This window comes from Oncorhynchus gorbuscha, linkage group LG02, assembly GCF_021184085.1.
Source record: "Oncorhynchus gorbuscha isolate QuinsamMale2020 ecotype Even-year linkage group LG02, OgorEven_v1.0, whole genome shotgun sequence".
In the NCBI taxonomy this organism is placed as follows: domain Eukaryota; kingdom Metazoa; phylum Chordata; class Actinopteri; order Salmoniformes; family Salmonidae; genus Oncorhynchus; species Oncorhynchus gorbuscha.
Genome location: NC_060174.1, coordinates 41,678,873 through 41,696,486, shown reverse-complemented (window position 1 = coordinate 41,696,486; position 17,614 = coordinate 41,678,873). Strand labels below are relative to the sequence as shown.

The following is a 17,614-nucleotide window of genomic DNA, read 5'->3' as shown; positions in this document are numbered from 1 at the left end:
AATGAAAATAAGACGCAAAAACTCAACTGAAGAACGGGACTTATAGAAATAGTGCACATAGAACAGATCTACCGCTCCTTAGACTTGCTTTCAATGAGAATTATAGATTTATAACTCACATTTCTATGTGAATTTCTCAGGTCGCCCAAAAAGTTACATATTGCAGCTTTAAGGAGGGATCACAGAATGCCATCCAGGTAAAGAGGAGTGATCAGCCAATCATTATTCTCATTTTAAAAAACTGCAAGTGGCAGAAAAATAAATAAATCACAAACATTAGCTTTACTGTCTGTTCAGAACACAACAGAAGAAAGAAAAATGGACTCACTTGGATGTCCCCCTTGTGAGGGCCCTTGCGTCCGTACATGCACTCTACCGCCACCTTGTTGCTCTCCCACATGTGGATGCGGAAGAGTGGCCGCCTCCTCATGGGATCCTCGACCCGAGGGTCGTGGGGGGGCAGGTACATCCAGCCAATGATGAAAAGCCCGTCAACCTGGAGAGGGATGGGTGGTGGTAGCGGAGTAAAGGGAGAGAGAAAAGTAACATGTTTTGATGGGAAATTAGACACATTTTTGTCCCCCTCTACAACCATGGGTGCTGAACCATTTAAAGACTGAAAATGTCTGTGTAGGTGTGTGTGTGTGTGTGTGTGTAAACACACTAATTGCGTACCACCACGTTGAGCAGCCCTCCGTACGGGCCTATGTCAGGCTGCCAAAGACCCAGGATGTGTCTGTATGGGTGCAGCACTGCAACACAACAGTGCAACAAAGGGTTAATACACCAAAACAGTGGTGAACCGTTCAAATCGCAGGACATCAATACATAAGCAATACATAAGAGTTGACTGAGAAACTGATGACAACTCAACAGAGCATATCACCGTGGTCTGGCCTCACTTCAAGGACAGCAGATGTGGAGGGGGCATATCGTTATTGTACTCTACGCACGCACATGTGAAGTTATATCCAAGTGCATGAAAAAAACTTACGAGTCCATAATGTCAGAGTAAACAGGGAGCGGTCACTGTAAGCACTAACCATGTTGACTAGCATGCTAAATGCGCACATTCATTTTCCAGTACCATTCCTAGTAGTCAGACGTCCGAGTTAAGGTAAGGGGCAAAGTGCAGATTCACCCCTTCAAAACCACGTCACACAGTCGGTGAGCACATGGTATTTGTCGCAACTGGCTACAACACAGGAGTCAATCACACACTAGCATGTTAAAAGCCACACGTGTGTTGAGCCAGTCAGGTCAGGCATGTGCTGCAGTACATACAGTGCCTGTACACGTCCCTGTAGTCCATGTGCTCGTAGTCCGGTAGGAGCTTCATAAAGCGGCCAGACTTCACCCGAGGGTTCACACCTGGACAGGTACACCACAACAGTGGGCAGACTAATCAAGTTTCAAGTTTTAAAATGTCACATTCACAAGTACAGTGAAATGTGTTTCTTGCAAACGCTAAACCCAGCAATCAATATCAATGTAGTACAACAACAAAAAAACATAAGGTAGAACAAAAACACACAAGAAATAAAAATACGAGAAAGTAAGCTAAAGTGCCTTCAGAAAGTATTCACACCCCTTTACTTTTTCTAAATTTTGTTGTGTTACAGCCTGAATTTGAAATTGATTAAATTGAGATTTTGTGTCACTGGCTTACACACAATACCCCATAATGTCAAAGTGGAATTTTGTTTGTAGAAGACTTTCAAAATTAATAGAAAATGAAAAGCTGGCATGTCGAGTCAATAAGGATACAACCACTTTGTTATGGCAAGCCTAAATAAGTTCAGGAGTAAAAATGTACATAATAATTTGCATGGACTCATTCTGTGTTCAAACAGTGGTTAACATGATTTGTTTTAGGACTACCCCATCTCTGTACCCCACACATACAGATAATTGTAAGGTCCCCCAATCCAGTGGTTAATTTCAAGCACAGATTCAACCATAAAGAGCAGGAAAGTTTTTTAATGCCTCGCAAAGGGCCTCGATCAGTAGATGTGTAAATAAACAGACACTGAATATCCCTTTGTAGTCATTTTTTTTGGAGGTCGGTTCGATTATTTTAAAATAATCACGGTTTTGGTTTCGATTCAAATTTTGTCTACATTAATTGTATTATGAAATAAAGATGCTACAATGCCCACAATAGTGAAATGTAATTGCCAAAACATTGAAACTATTCCATTGCCTATGTCAGGTCCACATTGGGTAGACAAGAGGTCGACCGATTATGATTTTTCAACATCGATACCGATTAATTGTAGGACCAAAAAAAAAAGCCGATACCGATTAAATCGGACGATTTTCTTTATTTATTTGTAATAATGACAATTACAACAATAATGAATGAACACTTATTTTAAACACATCAATCAAATCTATTTAGCCTCAAATAAATAATGAAACATGTTCAATTTGGTTTAAATAATGCAAAAACAAAGTGTTGGAGAAGAAAGTAAAAGTGCAATATGTGCCATGTAAAAAAGCTAACGTTTAAGTTCCTTGCTCAGCACATGAGAACATATGAAAGCTGGTGGTTCCTTTTAACATGAGTTTTCATTATTCCCAGGTAAGAAGTTAGGTTGTAATTATTATAGGAACTACAGGACTATTTCTATCTCTCTATACGATTTGTATTTCATATACCTTTGACTATTGGATGTTCTTATAGGCACTTTAGTATTGCCAGTGTAACAGTATAGCTTCCGTCCCTCTCCTCACTCCTACCTGGGCTCGAACCAGGAACACAAAGACAACAGCCACCCTCGAAGCTGCGTTACCCATGCAGAGCAAGAGGAACAACTACTCCAAGTCTCAGAGCGAGTGACATTTGAAACGCTATTAGCGCGCACCCCGCTAACTAGCTAGCCATTTCACATCGGTTACACCAGCCTAATCTCGGGAGTTGATAGGCTTGAAGTCATAAACAGCGCAATGCTTGAAGCACAGCGAAGAGCTGCTGGCAAAACGCACTAAAGTGCTGTTTGAATGAATGCTTACGAGCCTGCTGGTGCCTACCGTCGCTCAGTCAGACTGCTCAATCAAATCATAGCCTTAATTATAACATAATAACACACAGAAATACGAGCCTTAGGTCATTAATATGGTCGAATCCCGGAAACTATCATCTCGAAAACAAAACATTTATTATTTCAGTGAAATACAGAACCGTTCCGTATTTTATCTAACGGGTGGCATCCATGAGACAAAAAATGACTGTTATATTGCACAACCTTCAATGTTAAGTCATAATTAAGTCAAATTCAGGCAAATTAGTTCGCAAAGAGCCAGGCGGCCCAAACTGTTGCATATACCCTGACTCTACATGCAATGAACGCAAGAGAAGTGACACAATTTCACCTGGTTAATATTGCCTGCTAACCTGGATTTCTTTTAGCTAAATATGCAGGTTTAAAAATATATACTTCTGTGTATTGATTTTAAGAAAGGCATTGATGTTTATGGTTACATACACGTTGGAGCAACGACAGTCCTTTTTCGCGGATGCGCATCGCATCGATTATATGCAACGCAGGACACGCTAAATAAACTAGTAATATCATGAACCATATGTATTTATAACTAGTGATTATGATTGATTGATTGTTTTTATAAGGTAAATGTAATGCTAGCTAGCAACTTACCTTGGCTTCTTACTGCATTCGCGTAACAGGCAGGCTCCTCGTGAGGCAGGTGGTTAGAGCATTGGACTAGTAAACTATAAGGTTGCAAGATTGAATCCCCGTCCTGACAAGGTAAAAATCTGTCGTTCTGCCCCTGAACAAGGCAGTTAACCCACCGTTCCTAGGCTGTCATTGAAAATAAAAAAATGTGTTCTTAACTGACTTGCCTAGTTAAATAAAGGTGTTAAAAAATATATTTAAAAAAATAAATAAATAGCCGTCCAAAAATACCGATTTCTGATTGTTATGAAAATCGGCCCTAATTAATCTGCCATTTCGATTAATCAGTCGACCTCCAGTAGACATCAGAAAAACAGGAAATTACTATGAAATTAAAAATATTTCAGTTGGGTATATTACTTTGTTTCTATTTTATTATTTAATTTGTTTTCATTCCATAACGTAATCATCTCTGCTCAGGCAGTAGCAGTCAGGCCATCTAACATTGTGTTCCCCATACTGTAATGTCTTTAGTTATCCTATTTTTATTGAACAAATATTTAAATGCAACAATGTCAAAGATTTTATTGAGTTACAATTCATAAAGAAATCAGTCAATTGACAGACCCCATTAGGCCCTAATCTATGGATTTCATCTGACTGGGCATACAGATACGCATCTGTTGGTCACAGATACTTTTTCTGTGTCTATATATGGTATATGTGGACAACCCTTCAAATTAGTGGATTCTACTATTTCAGCTAGCAGGTGTCTAAAATCAAGTACATAGTCTTGCAATTTCCATCGTCAAATATTGGCAGTAGAATGGCCTTCCTAAAGAGCTGTGACTTTCAACATAGCATTGTCATAGGATGCCACCTTTCCAACTAGTCAGTTCATCACATTCTGCCCTGCTAGACCTGCCCCAGTCAACTGTAGGTGCTATTATTGTGAAGTGGAAACGTCTAGGAGGCACAATGGCTCAGCTGAGAAGTTGTAGGCCACACAAGCTCTCAGAACGGGACCGCTGAGTGCTGAAGCACGTAGCGTGTAAAAATTGTCTGTCCTCTGTTGCAACACTCACTACAGAGTTCCAAACTGCTTCTGGAAGCAACGTCAGCACAAGAACTGTTTGTCAGGAACTATATGAAATGGTTTTCCATGGCCTAGCAGCCGCACAAAAGCCTAAGATCACCTTGCGCAATGCCAAGTGTCGGCTGGAGTGGTGTAAAGCTCACCGCCATAGAACTCTGGAGCAATGGAAACGCGTTCTCTGGCGTGAGGAATCACGCTTCATCATCTGGGACTCCGACAGACAAATCTGGGTTTGACGGATGCCAGGAGAACGCTACCTGCCCCAATGCACAGTGCCAACTGTAAAGTTTGTTGAGGAGAAATAATGGTCTGGGGCTGTTTTTCATGGTTCAGGCTCCTTCCAGTGAAAGGAAATGAACGCTACAACATACAATGACATTCTAGACAATTCTGTGCTTCCAACTTTGTGGCAACAGTTTGGGGACAGCCGGTTCTTGTTTCAGTATGATAATGCCCCCCGGGCTCATTACAGAAATGGTTTGTCGAGATCGGTGTGGAAGAACTTGACTGGCCTGCACAGAGCCCTGAACTCTGCCCCATCGAACACCTATGGGATGAATTAGAACGCTGACTGCTAGCCAAGCCTAATCGCCCAACATCGGTGCCCCACCTCACTAATGCTCGTGGCTTCATGGAAGCAAGTCCTCGCAGCAATGTTCCAACATCTAGTGGAAAGCCTTACCAGAAGAGTGAAGCAGCAAAGGGGGGACCAACCAACTTTTATTGTCCTCAGCACAAGCTGCACCTGTGTAATGATCATGCGGTTTAATCAGATTCTTGATACGCTACAACTGGCAGGTGGATGGATTACCTTGGCAATGGGGAAATGCTCACCAACAGGGATGTAACCAAATTTGTGCACAGAATTTGAGATAAATCATATTTGTGCGTATGGAACATTTCTGGGATCTTTTATTTCATCTCATGAAACCAAAACTTTACATGTTGCATTTATATTTTTGTTCAGTGTAGCTAGCCTGCCTAAATATGATGCAAAGCTGTCTGACAAAATAATTGTACTATTTCTTCTAGAGTAGAGAAGGTATACTTTCACGGTCCCTCTCGTCATTGTGTTGTGTACATTACTCCCTCAACGCGGTCTGTGTGTCTCTAACCTAACGTTGCGGGCGTAAAAGTGTATCCATCCAGAGATCTGTATACAATGAGGAGAAGCTCATGTCTATGCCCTAACGATGGGGGCCGTTGTTCGAAAGGCGGGAAGGCAAGCGACAAGTTTAGATCAAAAATAAAGCCAAAGAAACGCATTGGTCTTATTTAGGACAGACTTTGGCGAGAGTGAAACCTCTCGCTTCACCTCTGATCCATCAGCCATAAAAAAAAAATGTTTTAAATGGTGCAATATTATAGTCGTCATTGTAGTTAATTACCACATTTCTGCACTGAACTAGGTTGAATAGAAGTTTAATGAAACCTACAACTCAGTGTCCCACAGTTCTTGACTTGATTCCTCCAATTTCTCTTGTGAATGATTTTGTCTGTAGAGAAAATTAGTTGTTTAATAATCGAAAATTTGGTTAATCGCTCAGCACTACCTTTGAGCATGGTGAAGTTATTAATTAGGCATTGGATGGTGTATTCCAATCACTACAAAGATGCAGGTGCTTTCATAACTCAGTTGCCTGCGAGGAAGGAAACAGCTCAAGGATTTCCCTATATGGCCAATCATGATTTTAAAACAGTTACAGATTTGAATGGTTGTGATTTCGAAAAAACTGCAGATGGCTCCACAACATTGTAGTTGCTCTCTAATTGACAATGTAAAAGGAAGAAGTCAAATCCAATCAAATAACAACATAACCATGTACCACTCTTCATATTTTCAAGCATGGTGGTGGCATGCTTGTCATCGACAAGGACTACAGAGTTTAGGATAAAAAGAAAAACAGAATACAGCTTGAAGAATTTTTAAAAGAATGTGCAAATATTGTACAATCGATGTGTGCTAAGATCTTAATGAGTTACCCAAAGACTCAGATGTAATCGATGCCAAAGGTGTTTCTAACATGTATCATCTCAGGGGGTGAATACTTATCGAATCAATATAGTTTCATTTTTCATAATATTTTATCAAATGTTTGAATTTTTCTTCCACTGTGACAGAGTATTTTCTGTAGATCGACCAAAAATAACAAATACATTTTTGCAGGGATACTGGAGTGATAGAGGTACAGTTGAAGTCGGAAGTTTAAGGTTGGTGTCATTAGAACTCATTTTTCAACCACTCCACAAATTTCTTGTTAAGAAACCATATTTTTGGCAAGTCGGTAAGGACATCTACTTTGTGCATGACAAGTAATTTTTTCCAACAATTGATTACAGACAGATTACTTCACTGTATCACAATTCCAGTGGGTCAGAAGTTTACATACACTAAGTTGACTGTGCCTTTAAACAGCTTTGAAATTCCAGAAAATGATATCATGGCTTTAGAAGCTTCTGATAGGCTAATTGACATCATTTGAGTCAATTGGAGGTACCTGTGAATGTATTTCAATGCCTACCTTCAGACTCAGTGCCTCTTTGCTTGACAACATGGGAAAATCAAAAGAAATCAGCCAAGACCTCCACAAGTCTGGTTCATCCATGGGAGCAATTTCCAAATGCCTGAAAGTAACACATTCAGCTGTACAAACAATAGTACGCAAGTATAAACTCCATGGGACCACGAAGCCGTCATACCGCTCAGGAAGGAGACGTGTTCTGTCTCCTACATATGAACGTACCTTGGAGTGAAAAGTGCAAATCAATCCCAGAACAGCAGAAAAGGACCGTGTGAAGATGCTGGAGGAAACAGGTACAAAAGTATCCATATCCACAGTAAAACAAGTCTTATAATCGACAAAATCTGAATGGCCGCTCAGCAAGGAAGAAGTCACTGCTCCAAAACCGCCATAAAAAAGCCAGACTATGGTTTGCAACTGCACATGGGGACAAAGATTGTACTTTTTGGAGAAATGTCCTCTGGTCTGATGAAACAAAAATAGAACTGTTTGGACATAATGACCATCGTTATGTTTGGAGGAAAAAGGGTGTGGAAGCATCATGTTGTGGGGGTGCTTTGCTGCAGGAGGGACTGGTGCACTTCACAAAATAGATGGCATCATGAGGAGAGGAAAATTATGTGGATATAGTGAAGAAGCAACATCTCAAGCGATCGGTCAGGAAGATAAAGCTTGGTCACAAATGGGTGTTCCAAATGGACAATGACCCCAAGCATACTTTCAAAGGTGTGGCAAAATGGCTTAAGGACATCAAAGTCAAGGTATTGAAGTGGCCATCACAAAGCCCTGACCTCAGTCCTATAAACTAGCATGTGTGAGCAAGGACCAAACAACCTGACTCAGTTACACCAGCTCTGTCAGGAGGAATGGGCCAAAATTCACCCAACTTATTGTGGGAAGCTTGTGGAAGGCTACCCGAAACATTTGACCCCAGTTAAACAATTTAAAGGCAATGCTACCAAATACTAATGGAGTGTATGTAAACTTCTGACCCACTGGGAATGTGATGAAAGAAATAAAATATGAAATACTGACTTTAAATGTATTTGGCTAAGGTGTATGTAAACTTCCGACTTCAACTGTAGATAAAGTGAATACGGAAAATATTCAGACCCCTTTTTTTCCACATTTTGTTACAGCCATATTATAAAATATATAAAAATATTTTTGTATTTCGATCTTATCTCATCGCTGCAACTCCAACGGGCTCGGGAGGCGAAGGTCGAGTCATGCGTCCTCCAAAACATGACCCGGCAAACCACACTTCTTAACACAAACACCTGCTTAACCTGGAAGCCAGCCAACCAATGTGTCGGAGAAAACATTGTTCACGCCCGGGCCTGTCACAAGGAGTTACTAGAGCGCGGTGACCCAAGTAAACCCCCCCCGGCCAAACCCTCCTGTAACCCAGACAACGGACCAATTCTGCAATGCACTATGGGACTCCCAATCACGGCAAGTTGTGAAACAGCCCGGGAGCGAACCAGGGTCTTAGACCGCTGGCCACTTGGGAGCTCCCCTTTACGTTACACCCTTATTCTATAATTGATAAAATATTTTTTTCCCTCTCATCAATCTACATACAATACCCCATAATGACAAAACAAAAACAGGGTTTAAAATATTTTGGCAAATATATTAAAAATACAAAACTGAAATATCACATTTACATAAGTATTCAGACCCTTTACTCAGTACTTTGTTGAAGTACCTTTGGCAGCGATTACTGCCTTGAATCTTCTTAGCTATGACGCCACACCTGTATTTGGGCAGTTTCTCCCATTCTTCTCTGCAGATCCTCTCAAGCTCTGTCAGGTTGGATGGGGAGTGTCGTTGCACAGCTATTTTCAGGTCTCACCAGAGATGTTCGATCAGGTTCAAGTCCAGGCTCTGTCTGGGCCACTCAAGGACATTCAGAGACTTGTCCTGAAGCTACTCCTGTGTTGTCTGGCTGTGTGCTTAGGGTCATTGTGAACCTTTGCCCCAGTCTGAGGTCCTGAGCACTCTAGAGCAGGTTTTCATCAAGGATCTCTATGTACATTGCTCCACTCATCTTTCCTCGATCCTGACCAGTCTCCCAGTCTCTTTCCCGCTGAATTACATCCACACAACAGGATGCTAACACCAACATGCTTCACTGTAGGGATGGTGCACGGTTTCCTCCAGACATGATGCTTAGCATTCAGGCCAACGAGTTCAATCTTGGTTTCATCAGACCAGAGAATTTTGTTTCTCATGGTCTGAGTGTCCATTAGGTGCCTTTTGGCAAACTCGAAGCGAGCTGTCATGTATCTTTTACTGAGGAGTGACTTCCATCTGGTCACTCTACCATAAAGGCCTGATTGGTGGAGTGCTACAGAGATGGTTGTCCTTCTGGATGGTTCTCCACACTCAATGTGTTTGGGGACCTTCAGTGATGCTGACATTTTTTGGTATCCTTCCCCAGATCTGTGCCGACACAATCCTATCTTAGAGCTCTACGAACAAATTATTTTGACCTCATGGCTTGATTTTTAGTCTGACATGCACTGTCAAATGTGGGACCTTACATAGACAGGTGTGTGCCTTTCCAAATAATGTCCGTGCCCCCCCCCCAGTTTCCTTAAGTCCACGATCAGCTCCTTGGTCTAACTGATGTTGAGGTAGAGGTTGTTGTCATGGCACCACACTGCTAGGTCACTGACACCTCCCTGTAGGCTGTCATCAGGTGGTGTTCAGTCCCAGGGTCCTAATACATAGATATTCCTCTTATTAGGTGGGTGAGGATGGAGCACAATTGAGAGTGCATCATTTATGGATCTGTTGGGGTGGGTCTAGGGTGTCTGGGATAATGGAGTTGATGTGTCCCATAACCAGCCTTTCATAGCAGCTAGTCATTGTGGCATGAGTCTGTTCGAGTGTCATTTCTGTATCTGTCGGTCTGGTGTCTGTCCATATAGTCTGTCTGGGTATGGCAGGTTGGTTCTAGTGGTGACTACAACCAACCTAACCTAGAACCAACCTAGCCCCAAACCTGATAGCATCAACTTCATGACACAAAAACAAAGTAAGCACAATCTCTCCACCACAAAGAGCAATTTCCCACAAGCCATCTTGAGGTTACCCCTACAGTAGCAAATAACTGAGTTAATCCCCAAAGTGTCAAAGGCAAGAAAATGCCTCAAATGGTACCATTTCTAACTACTGGAAAGTGTTTAACAGCAGCCTCTGTCCAAATGAGGTTGAGGCTAGTCAAGATGCTGGAATTTAGAGGATGAAACAGAGTCATCGATGATTTGCAGAAAGTGACAATATGTGATATTATTCCCGGACCTTCAATGCACAAGTGATACTAGTGTGACTTGGTTCAATTAGCCAATGTAAAGATGCCCACTGTTGTCTATGGCCCAGAGGTTTTCCTGATCAGGTCAGGAAAAATTCTTGGTCCTGATAATAAAATGTTTGATATTTTCAGAAAGAGAGAGACTCACGTTTGGCATAGAGCTCCCGACTGGACACACCCACCACCTCCATCTTGCGCAGGTCCTCCCTCATTCCAAACTCTTTGGGAGAGAGACAGAGACCGACAGACAGGCATGTGACAATGAAGGCCAAGGCAGATTGTGACAGTAGCCTAGTCATCAAAGCTACGTGTGCTTTAGCAAATTTCACTAGCATGACAACAAAATAGAGGAGTTGGCATGACAATAAAAGCACATTCAGATCTGGCCGCCTAGGCTTATATGAGAAATTTGCACATCCCAAATTCCAAAACTACGCTAACCCAATAATGGACTGGATACTATGAATAAAGGAAGAAATCCTAATCCAATACATTGTATACCAGGCAAATTCAAAATCTGGACCTCAACCAGTTCCACTGCTGATTTTCATTATTCCCCTCTAACCAAGGACTGATTTGGACCTGGGACACCAGGTGGGTGTAAGACATCAGGTAGAACAGAAAACCAGCAGTATTCCAGACCTCAAGGCTCAGACCCCTGGTCTGCGTATCTACAGTGAACATATCATAGCTGCCTTGCTCACCATGTTTACATGATGACTTAGCTACTAGAATGCACAAAGCTCTCAAATGAAAAAATGCCAGTGGACACTACTGCTCCACTTGGCAGATGTCCCAATGGCAGAGCCAATATCAGGCTGGTGCATCTTGTACTCACAAGAACTATGGCTTTCACTGAGAAACGACTCATGCAAACGTGCATTGGTGAACTACAAGGTTCTTAAAATTTGTAATGTACTTTTATTTGAATTTCAGTTAGATTTCAGACTTGATTTACTTGTTTTCAGTTTGATAAAACCTTTCTATTTAATTGTTATCTTTTTTAATTTCAAGGTTATGGACAGAAAGTAGCCCATGCAGCCTTATTCTAAAATTATTGTTTTCCTCATCAATCTACACACAATAACCCATAATGACGAAGTGAAAACAGGTTTAAAAATGTTTGCAAATATATTAAAAATAAAAAACAGAAATATAGACCCTTTGGTATGAGACTTGAAATTGAGCTCAGGTTAATTCTGTTTCATTGATCATCCTTGGGGGGTTTCTACAACTTGATTGGAATTCATATCGGAATCGGATGATATTAGCTAAAAATGCAAACATCGGTGTCGAAAAAACGATGACAAAGCTGACATGCATACCTACAGTTGAAGTTGGAAGTTTACATATACCTTAGCCAAATGTATTTTTTGTAGGTGACCAAATACTTATTTTCCACCATAATTGGCAAATAAATTCATTAAAAATCCTACAATGTGATTTTCTGGATTTTTTTCTTCTCATTTTGTCTCTCATAGTTGAAGTGTACAGGCCTCTCATCTTTTTAAGTGGGAGAACTTGCACAATTGGTGGCTGACTAAATACGTTTTTTGCCCCACTGTATATATACACACACACCTAAAGGGGTCCTAAAATTAAAAGCCAATTAGCTAAATGATCCAGTTTGACCATTTTAACATAATTCCAAATGCCAGCTTTTTCAGAATTGCAGAAAATGAGCTTACATTTCTTTTTAAATCCTTGGTCCTACAAATTAAAACAAAATCAAGTTGGTGGTGTATTTAATATAAGCAATCTCAATCAATAAAAAAAAATACATCAAATGTGAAAAAGGGGCCATGGGGAAACACGGATGGGAAACCATGCTATAGACTAACCTGTGGACCAAATACTGTCACTTAATTCCCGTATGATAAAACGTCACACTTCGCATAGGACATGATAGCAGCGAATTAATGATTCTTCTATCTGAAATGACAATGAGCGATCACTATTATTTACCCTCCGTGCATCGCCTTCTCCAGATGGTTTCCGTGTTGAGAATTTGCCTGAATTTCTTGCAGACGAGGGCCAGGTTTGGTAACTCCGTGCCCGGGAGAGATGAGAATACTTCCACTAAAATCTCTGGGGGCAGATCCAACAGGGACTGCGGGTTCGGTGGTACGGTGCTTGCACTGTCAGCAGTGGCTTCAGCAGCGGCTTCATGGGCCACACTCGGCCCTGCCGCAGCAGAGTTCTCCGGGCCGCCGGTGACGGATTGTGTCTCACCCACAATCCGCTCCCCTTCCTCCTCGTCCATATCGGAGTCGCTTCCCTGATCCTGTTGATTATGCCGCTGACGCCGCCTGCACCTCCGAGACTGACCCACTCCGCAGAGCCTGGCACACACAGCCATCCGCAGTAGTCACCAAAGGGATAACATTACAACAGAATGTTTAGTTATACAAATCTTTGACATTACTGCACCACAACAACTGCAGTATCGACAACCTCACTGTCCAAGCGAGCTTGGGCGGAAACACGTGACGCAAAGTCAACGTGTTCTTCTTCGTCTTTGGTATAATGGCGTTCGCAACAATTATAGGTGCATTCCGCCATCTACTGTACAGGTTGTTAATAAAGATGCCAAAGGGAAGAAATGCGGGCTAAAATTGTTCAATTATAATAATATATATAGAAAAAAGAATCCATACAAACTATCCATAACATTTTAATTAAACTAAATCAGCCTGCTTTTCTGTTCCAATCAGGTCCCAACACAGGCTCAGAAAGATCCTGCAAATGGGGGGACATTTCCTGGTGACAGTAGTCCTTGCTCTAGATGGATAAAAACCTGTTTTGGCATGGACATTGTCATTGAGGGCATCCACTATTTTAAAGTAGTCAACTGGGTGGGCCTCCTATTGCTGAAGGAAGGATCACATGATACCATTCGGGATATCAGGAGGGATCAGCCAATGAATTATACTCAATTTGAATGGCCCTCCAACTGGTAATTACTAGTGGCAAGGCCGGTCCTCCCATTAGGCAAGATTCACACTTGAATTTTGTGAGTCATTTTGGCAATTGGTTCCTCCAGCGCCCCTAATCGGCTACTACATTGCCGGCAGCTCATAGCAATTTATGCAGTTCCCACCCTCTTCCCATTCCTGCTTCTCCGAAGTTCACTCCCACTATCCTTGGTAGCAATGGTGACATGTGTGTGTGTTTTTGGGATTATCCAATTGTGAAACTTTGATCAAAATGAATCTGCCAATTAAACTATTGTAATTGTTTTTAAATGTTTGTGTGAGGTAGACGATTCGTGATTAAGGCAGTAGCCTAACCTAGCCTGTTTACGTTAGCTAGCTACCAGTGGAAATTATTTCAGCTAAAAGTAATCTATAGACAATGAAATGATAAAATATACAGACCACAAATTCCAAATTGGCTATACTCAAACTCTTTAACATCATCCTCAGTTCTGGCATCTTCCTCAATATTTGGAACCAAGGACTGATCACCCCAAACCACAAAAGTGAAAACAAATTTGACCCCAATAACTATTGTGGGATATGCATCCTCTACATTATCATTAACCGCAGACTCGTACATTTCCTCAGCGAAAACAATGTACTGAGCAAATGTCAAATGGGCTTTTTACCAAATTACCGTACAACAGACCACGTATTCACCCTGCACACCTTAATTGACAAACAAACCAAAACAAAGGCAAAGTCTTCTCATGCTTTATTGATTTCAAAAAAGCTTTTGACACAATTTGGCACAAGGGACTGCTATACAAATTGATGGAAAGTGGTGTTGAGAGAAAAACAAACGACATTATAAAATCCATGTACACAAACAACAAGTGTGCTGTTAAAATGGGCAAAAAACACATACATTTCTTTCCACGGGGCCGGGGGGTGAGAAAGGGATGCAGCTTAAGCCCCACCCTATCAACTAATTGGCGAGGGCACTAGAACAGACAAATGCACCTGGCCTCACCCTACTAAAATCTGAAATCAAATGTCTGTTTGCTGATGATATGGTGCTTCTGTCCCCAACCAAGGAGGGCCTACAACAGCACCTACATCTTCTGCACAGATTCTGTCAGATCTGAGTCCTGACACTAAATCTCAGTAAGACATAAATAATGGTGTTCCAAAAAAGGTCCAGTTCTCATGTCATGTTTTGTCATTTATTATCTTGTCTTGTCCCTGTGCTTCCCATGCTATTCGTTTCCCTCTGCTGGTCTTATTAGGTTCTTTCCCTCTTTCTATCCCTCTCTCTCCCCCTCCCTCTCTCACTCTCTCGCTCTCTCTTCTCTCTATCGTTCCGTTCCTGCTCCCAGCTGTTCCTATTCCCCTAATCAATCATTTAGTCTTCCCACACCTGTTCCCGATCCTTTCCCCTGATTAGAGTCCCTATTTCTTCCTTTGTGTTCCGTTCCTGTCCTGTCGGTTCCTTGTTTAGAATTCACCGTGCTGTGATTGTGTATCGCCCTGTCGTGTCGTGTTTTCCTCAGATGCTGCGTGGTGAGCAGGTGTCTGAGTCTGTCTGGTTCGAGTGCCTTCCCGAGGCAACCTGCTGTTCACCTGCTGTTCAAGATCGAGTCTCCAGTTAGTCCTCGTCATTTCGAGTGAAAGTTGTGTTTTTTGTTTGTATTCACTTTACTGGATTAAAGACTCTGTTTTCGCCAAGTCGCTTTTGGGTCCTCTTTCACCAGCATGACAGAAGGAACCGACCAAGGAATGGACCCAGCGACTTCAGACGCTCGTTACACTGCCGTCGAGATCCAAGGAGCCATGCTCGGCAGACACGAGCAGGAATTGTCTGCTGCTCGCCATGCCGTGGAGAACCTGGCCGCTCAGGTTTCCGACCTCTCTGGACAGTTCCAGAGTCTACGTCTCGTGCCACCTGTTACTTCCTGGCCTGTCGAGCCTCCAGAACCTAGGGTTAATAACCCACCTTGCTACTCCGGGCAGCCCACTGAGTGCCGCTCCTTTCTCACGCAGTGTGAGATTGTGTTCTCTCTCCAACCCAACACATACTCTAGAGAGAGAGCTCGGGTTGCTTACGTCATTTCACTCCTTACTGGCCGGGCTCGAGAATGGGGCACAGCTATCTGGGAGGCAAGGGCTGATTGCTCTAACAAGTTCCAGAACTTTAAAGAGGAGATGATTCGGGTTTTTGACCGTTCAGTTTTTGGTAGGGAGGCTTCTAGGGCCCTGGCTTCCTTATGCCAAGGTGAACGGTCCATAACGGATTATTCTATTGAGTTTCGCACTCTTGCTGCCTCTAGTGAGTGGAACGAGCCGGCGCTGCTCGCTCGTTTTCTGGAGGGACTCCACGCAGTGGTTAAGGATGAGATTCTCTCCCGGGAGGTTCCTTCAGATGTGGACTCTTTGATTGCTCTCGCCATCCGCATAGAACGACGGGTAGATCTTCGTCACCGGGCTCGTGGAAGAGAGCTCGCATCAACGGTGTTTCCCTGCTCCGCATCGCAACCATCTCCCTCCTCTGGCTCAGAGTCTGAGCCCATGCAGCTGGGAGGGATTCGCATCTCGACTAAGGAGAGGGAACGGAGGATCACCAACCGCCTGTGCCTCTATTGCGGAGTTGCTGGACATTTTGTTAATTCATGTCCAGTAAAGGCCAGAGCTCATCTGTAAGCGGAGGGCTACAGGTGAGCGCAACTACTCAAGTCTCTCCATCAAAATCCTGTACTACTTTGTCGGTCCATCTACGCTGGACCGGTTCGGGTGCTACATGTAGTGCCTTGATAGACTCTGGGGCTGAGGGTTGTTTCATGGACGAAGCATGGGTTCAGAAACATGACATTCCTTTCAGAGAGTTAGATAAGCCTACGCCCATGTTCGCCTTAGATGGTAGTCATCTTCCCAGTATCAGATTTGAGACACTACCTTTAACCCTCACAGTATCTGGTAACCACAGTGAGACTATTTCTTTTTTGATTTTTCGTTCACCGTTTACACCTGTTGTTTTGGGTCATCCCTGGCTAGTAGGTCATAATCCTTCTATTAATTGGTCTAGTAATTCTATCCTATCCTGGAACGTTTCTTGTCATGTGAAGTGTTTAATGTCTGCCATCCCTCCCGTTTCTTCTGTCCCTACTTCTCAGGAGGAACCTGGCGATTTGACAGGAGTGCCGGAGGAATATCATGATCTGCGCACGGTCTTCAGTCGGTCCCGAGCCAACTCCCTTCCTCCTCACCGGTCGTATGATTGTAGTATTGATCTCCTTCCGGGGACCACTCCTTCTCGGGGTAGACTATACTCTCTGTCGGCTCCCGAACGTAAGGCTCTCGAGGATTATTTGTCTGTGTCTCTTGACGCCGGTACCATAGTGCCTTCTTCCTCTCCGGCCGGGGCGGGGTTCTTTTTGTTAAGAAGAAGGACGGTACTCTGCGCCCCTGCGTGGATTATCGAGGGCTGAATGACATAACGGTTAAGAATCGTTATCCGCTTCCCCTTATGTCATCAGCCTTCGAGATTCTGCAGGGAGCCAGGTGCTTTACTAAGTTGGACCTTCGTAACGCTTACCATCTCGTGCGCATCAGAGAGGGGGACGAGTGGAAAACGGCGTTTAACACTCCGTTAGGGCATTTTGAGTACCGGGTTCTGCCGTTTGGTCTCGCCAATGCGCCAGCTGTTTTTCAGGCATTAGTTAATGATGTTCTGAGAGACATGCTGAACATCTTTGTTTTTGTCTATCTTGACGATATCCTGATTTTTTCTCCGTCACTCGAGATTCATGTTCAGCACGTTCGACGTGTCCTACAGCGCCTTTTAGAGAATTGTCTCTACGTAAAGTCTGAGAAGTGCTCTTTTCATGTCTCCTCCGTTACTTTTCTCGGTTCCGTTATTTCCGCTGAAGGCATTCAGATGGATTCCGCTAAGGTCCAAGCTGTCAGTGATTGGCCCGTTCCAAGGTCACGTGTCGAGTTGCAGCGCTTTTTAGGTTTCGCTAATTTCTATCGGCGTTTCATTCGTAATTTCGGTCAAGTTGCTGCCCCTCTCACAGCTCTTACTTCTGTCAAGACGTGTTTTAAGTGGTCCGGTTCCGCCC

General features: G+C 43.0%; 1 protein-coding gene across 2 annotated transcripts in view; it reads right to left on the bottom strand.

The window, feature by feature from the left end:
* The window catches only part of fbxo31 (F-box protein 31), a 27,690-nt gene extending 14,613 nt beyond the window's left edge, over positions 1–13,077 (bottom strand). The window contains exons 1-5 of one of the 2 annotated variants that reach the window (XM_046294356.1): positions 12,544–13,077; positions 10,727–10,798; positions 1,285–1,371; positions 676–752; positions 329–496 (exon numbers count right to left, since the gene is read on the bottom strand). In XM_046294356.1, coding sequence (XP_046150312.1) covers positions 329–496; positions 676–752; positions 1,285–1,371; positions 10,727–10,798; positions 12,544–12,937 — 798 coding nt within the window. In that variant the 5' untranslated portion in view covers positions 12,938–13,077. The remainder of the gene's footprint in view (positions 1–328; positions 497–675; positions 753–1,284; positions 1,372–10,726; positions 10,799–12,543) is intronic. The other variant, XM_046294365.1, reaches the window with a different exon arrangement.
* Positions 13,078–17,614: the final 4,537 nt, after the last annotated feature.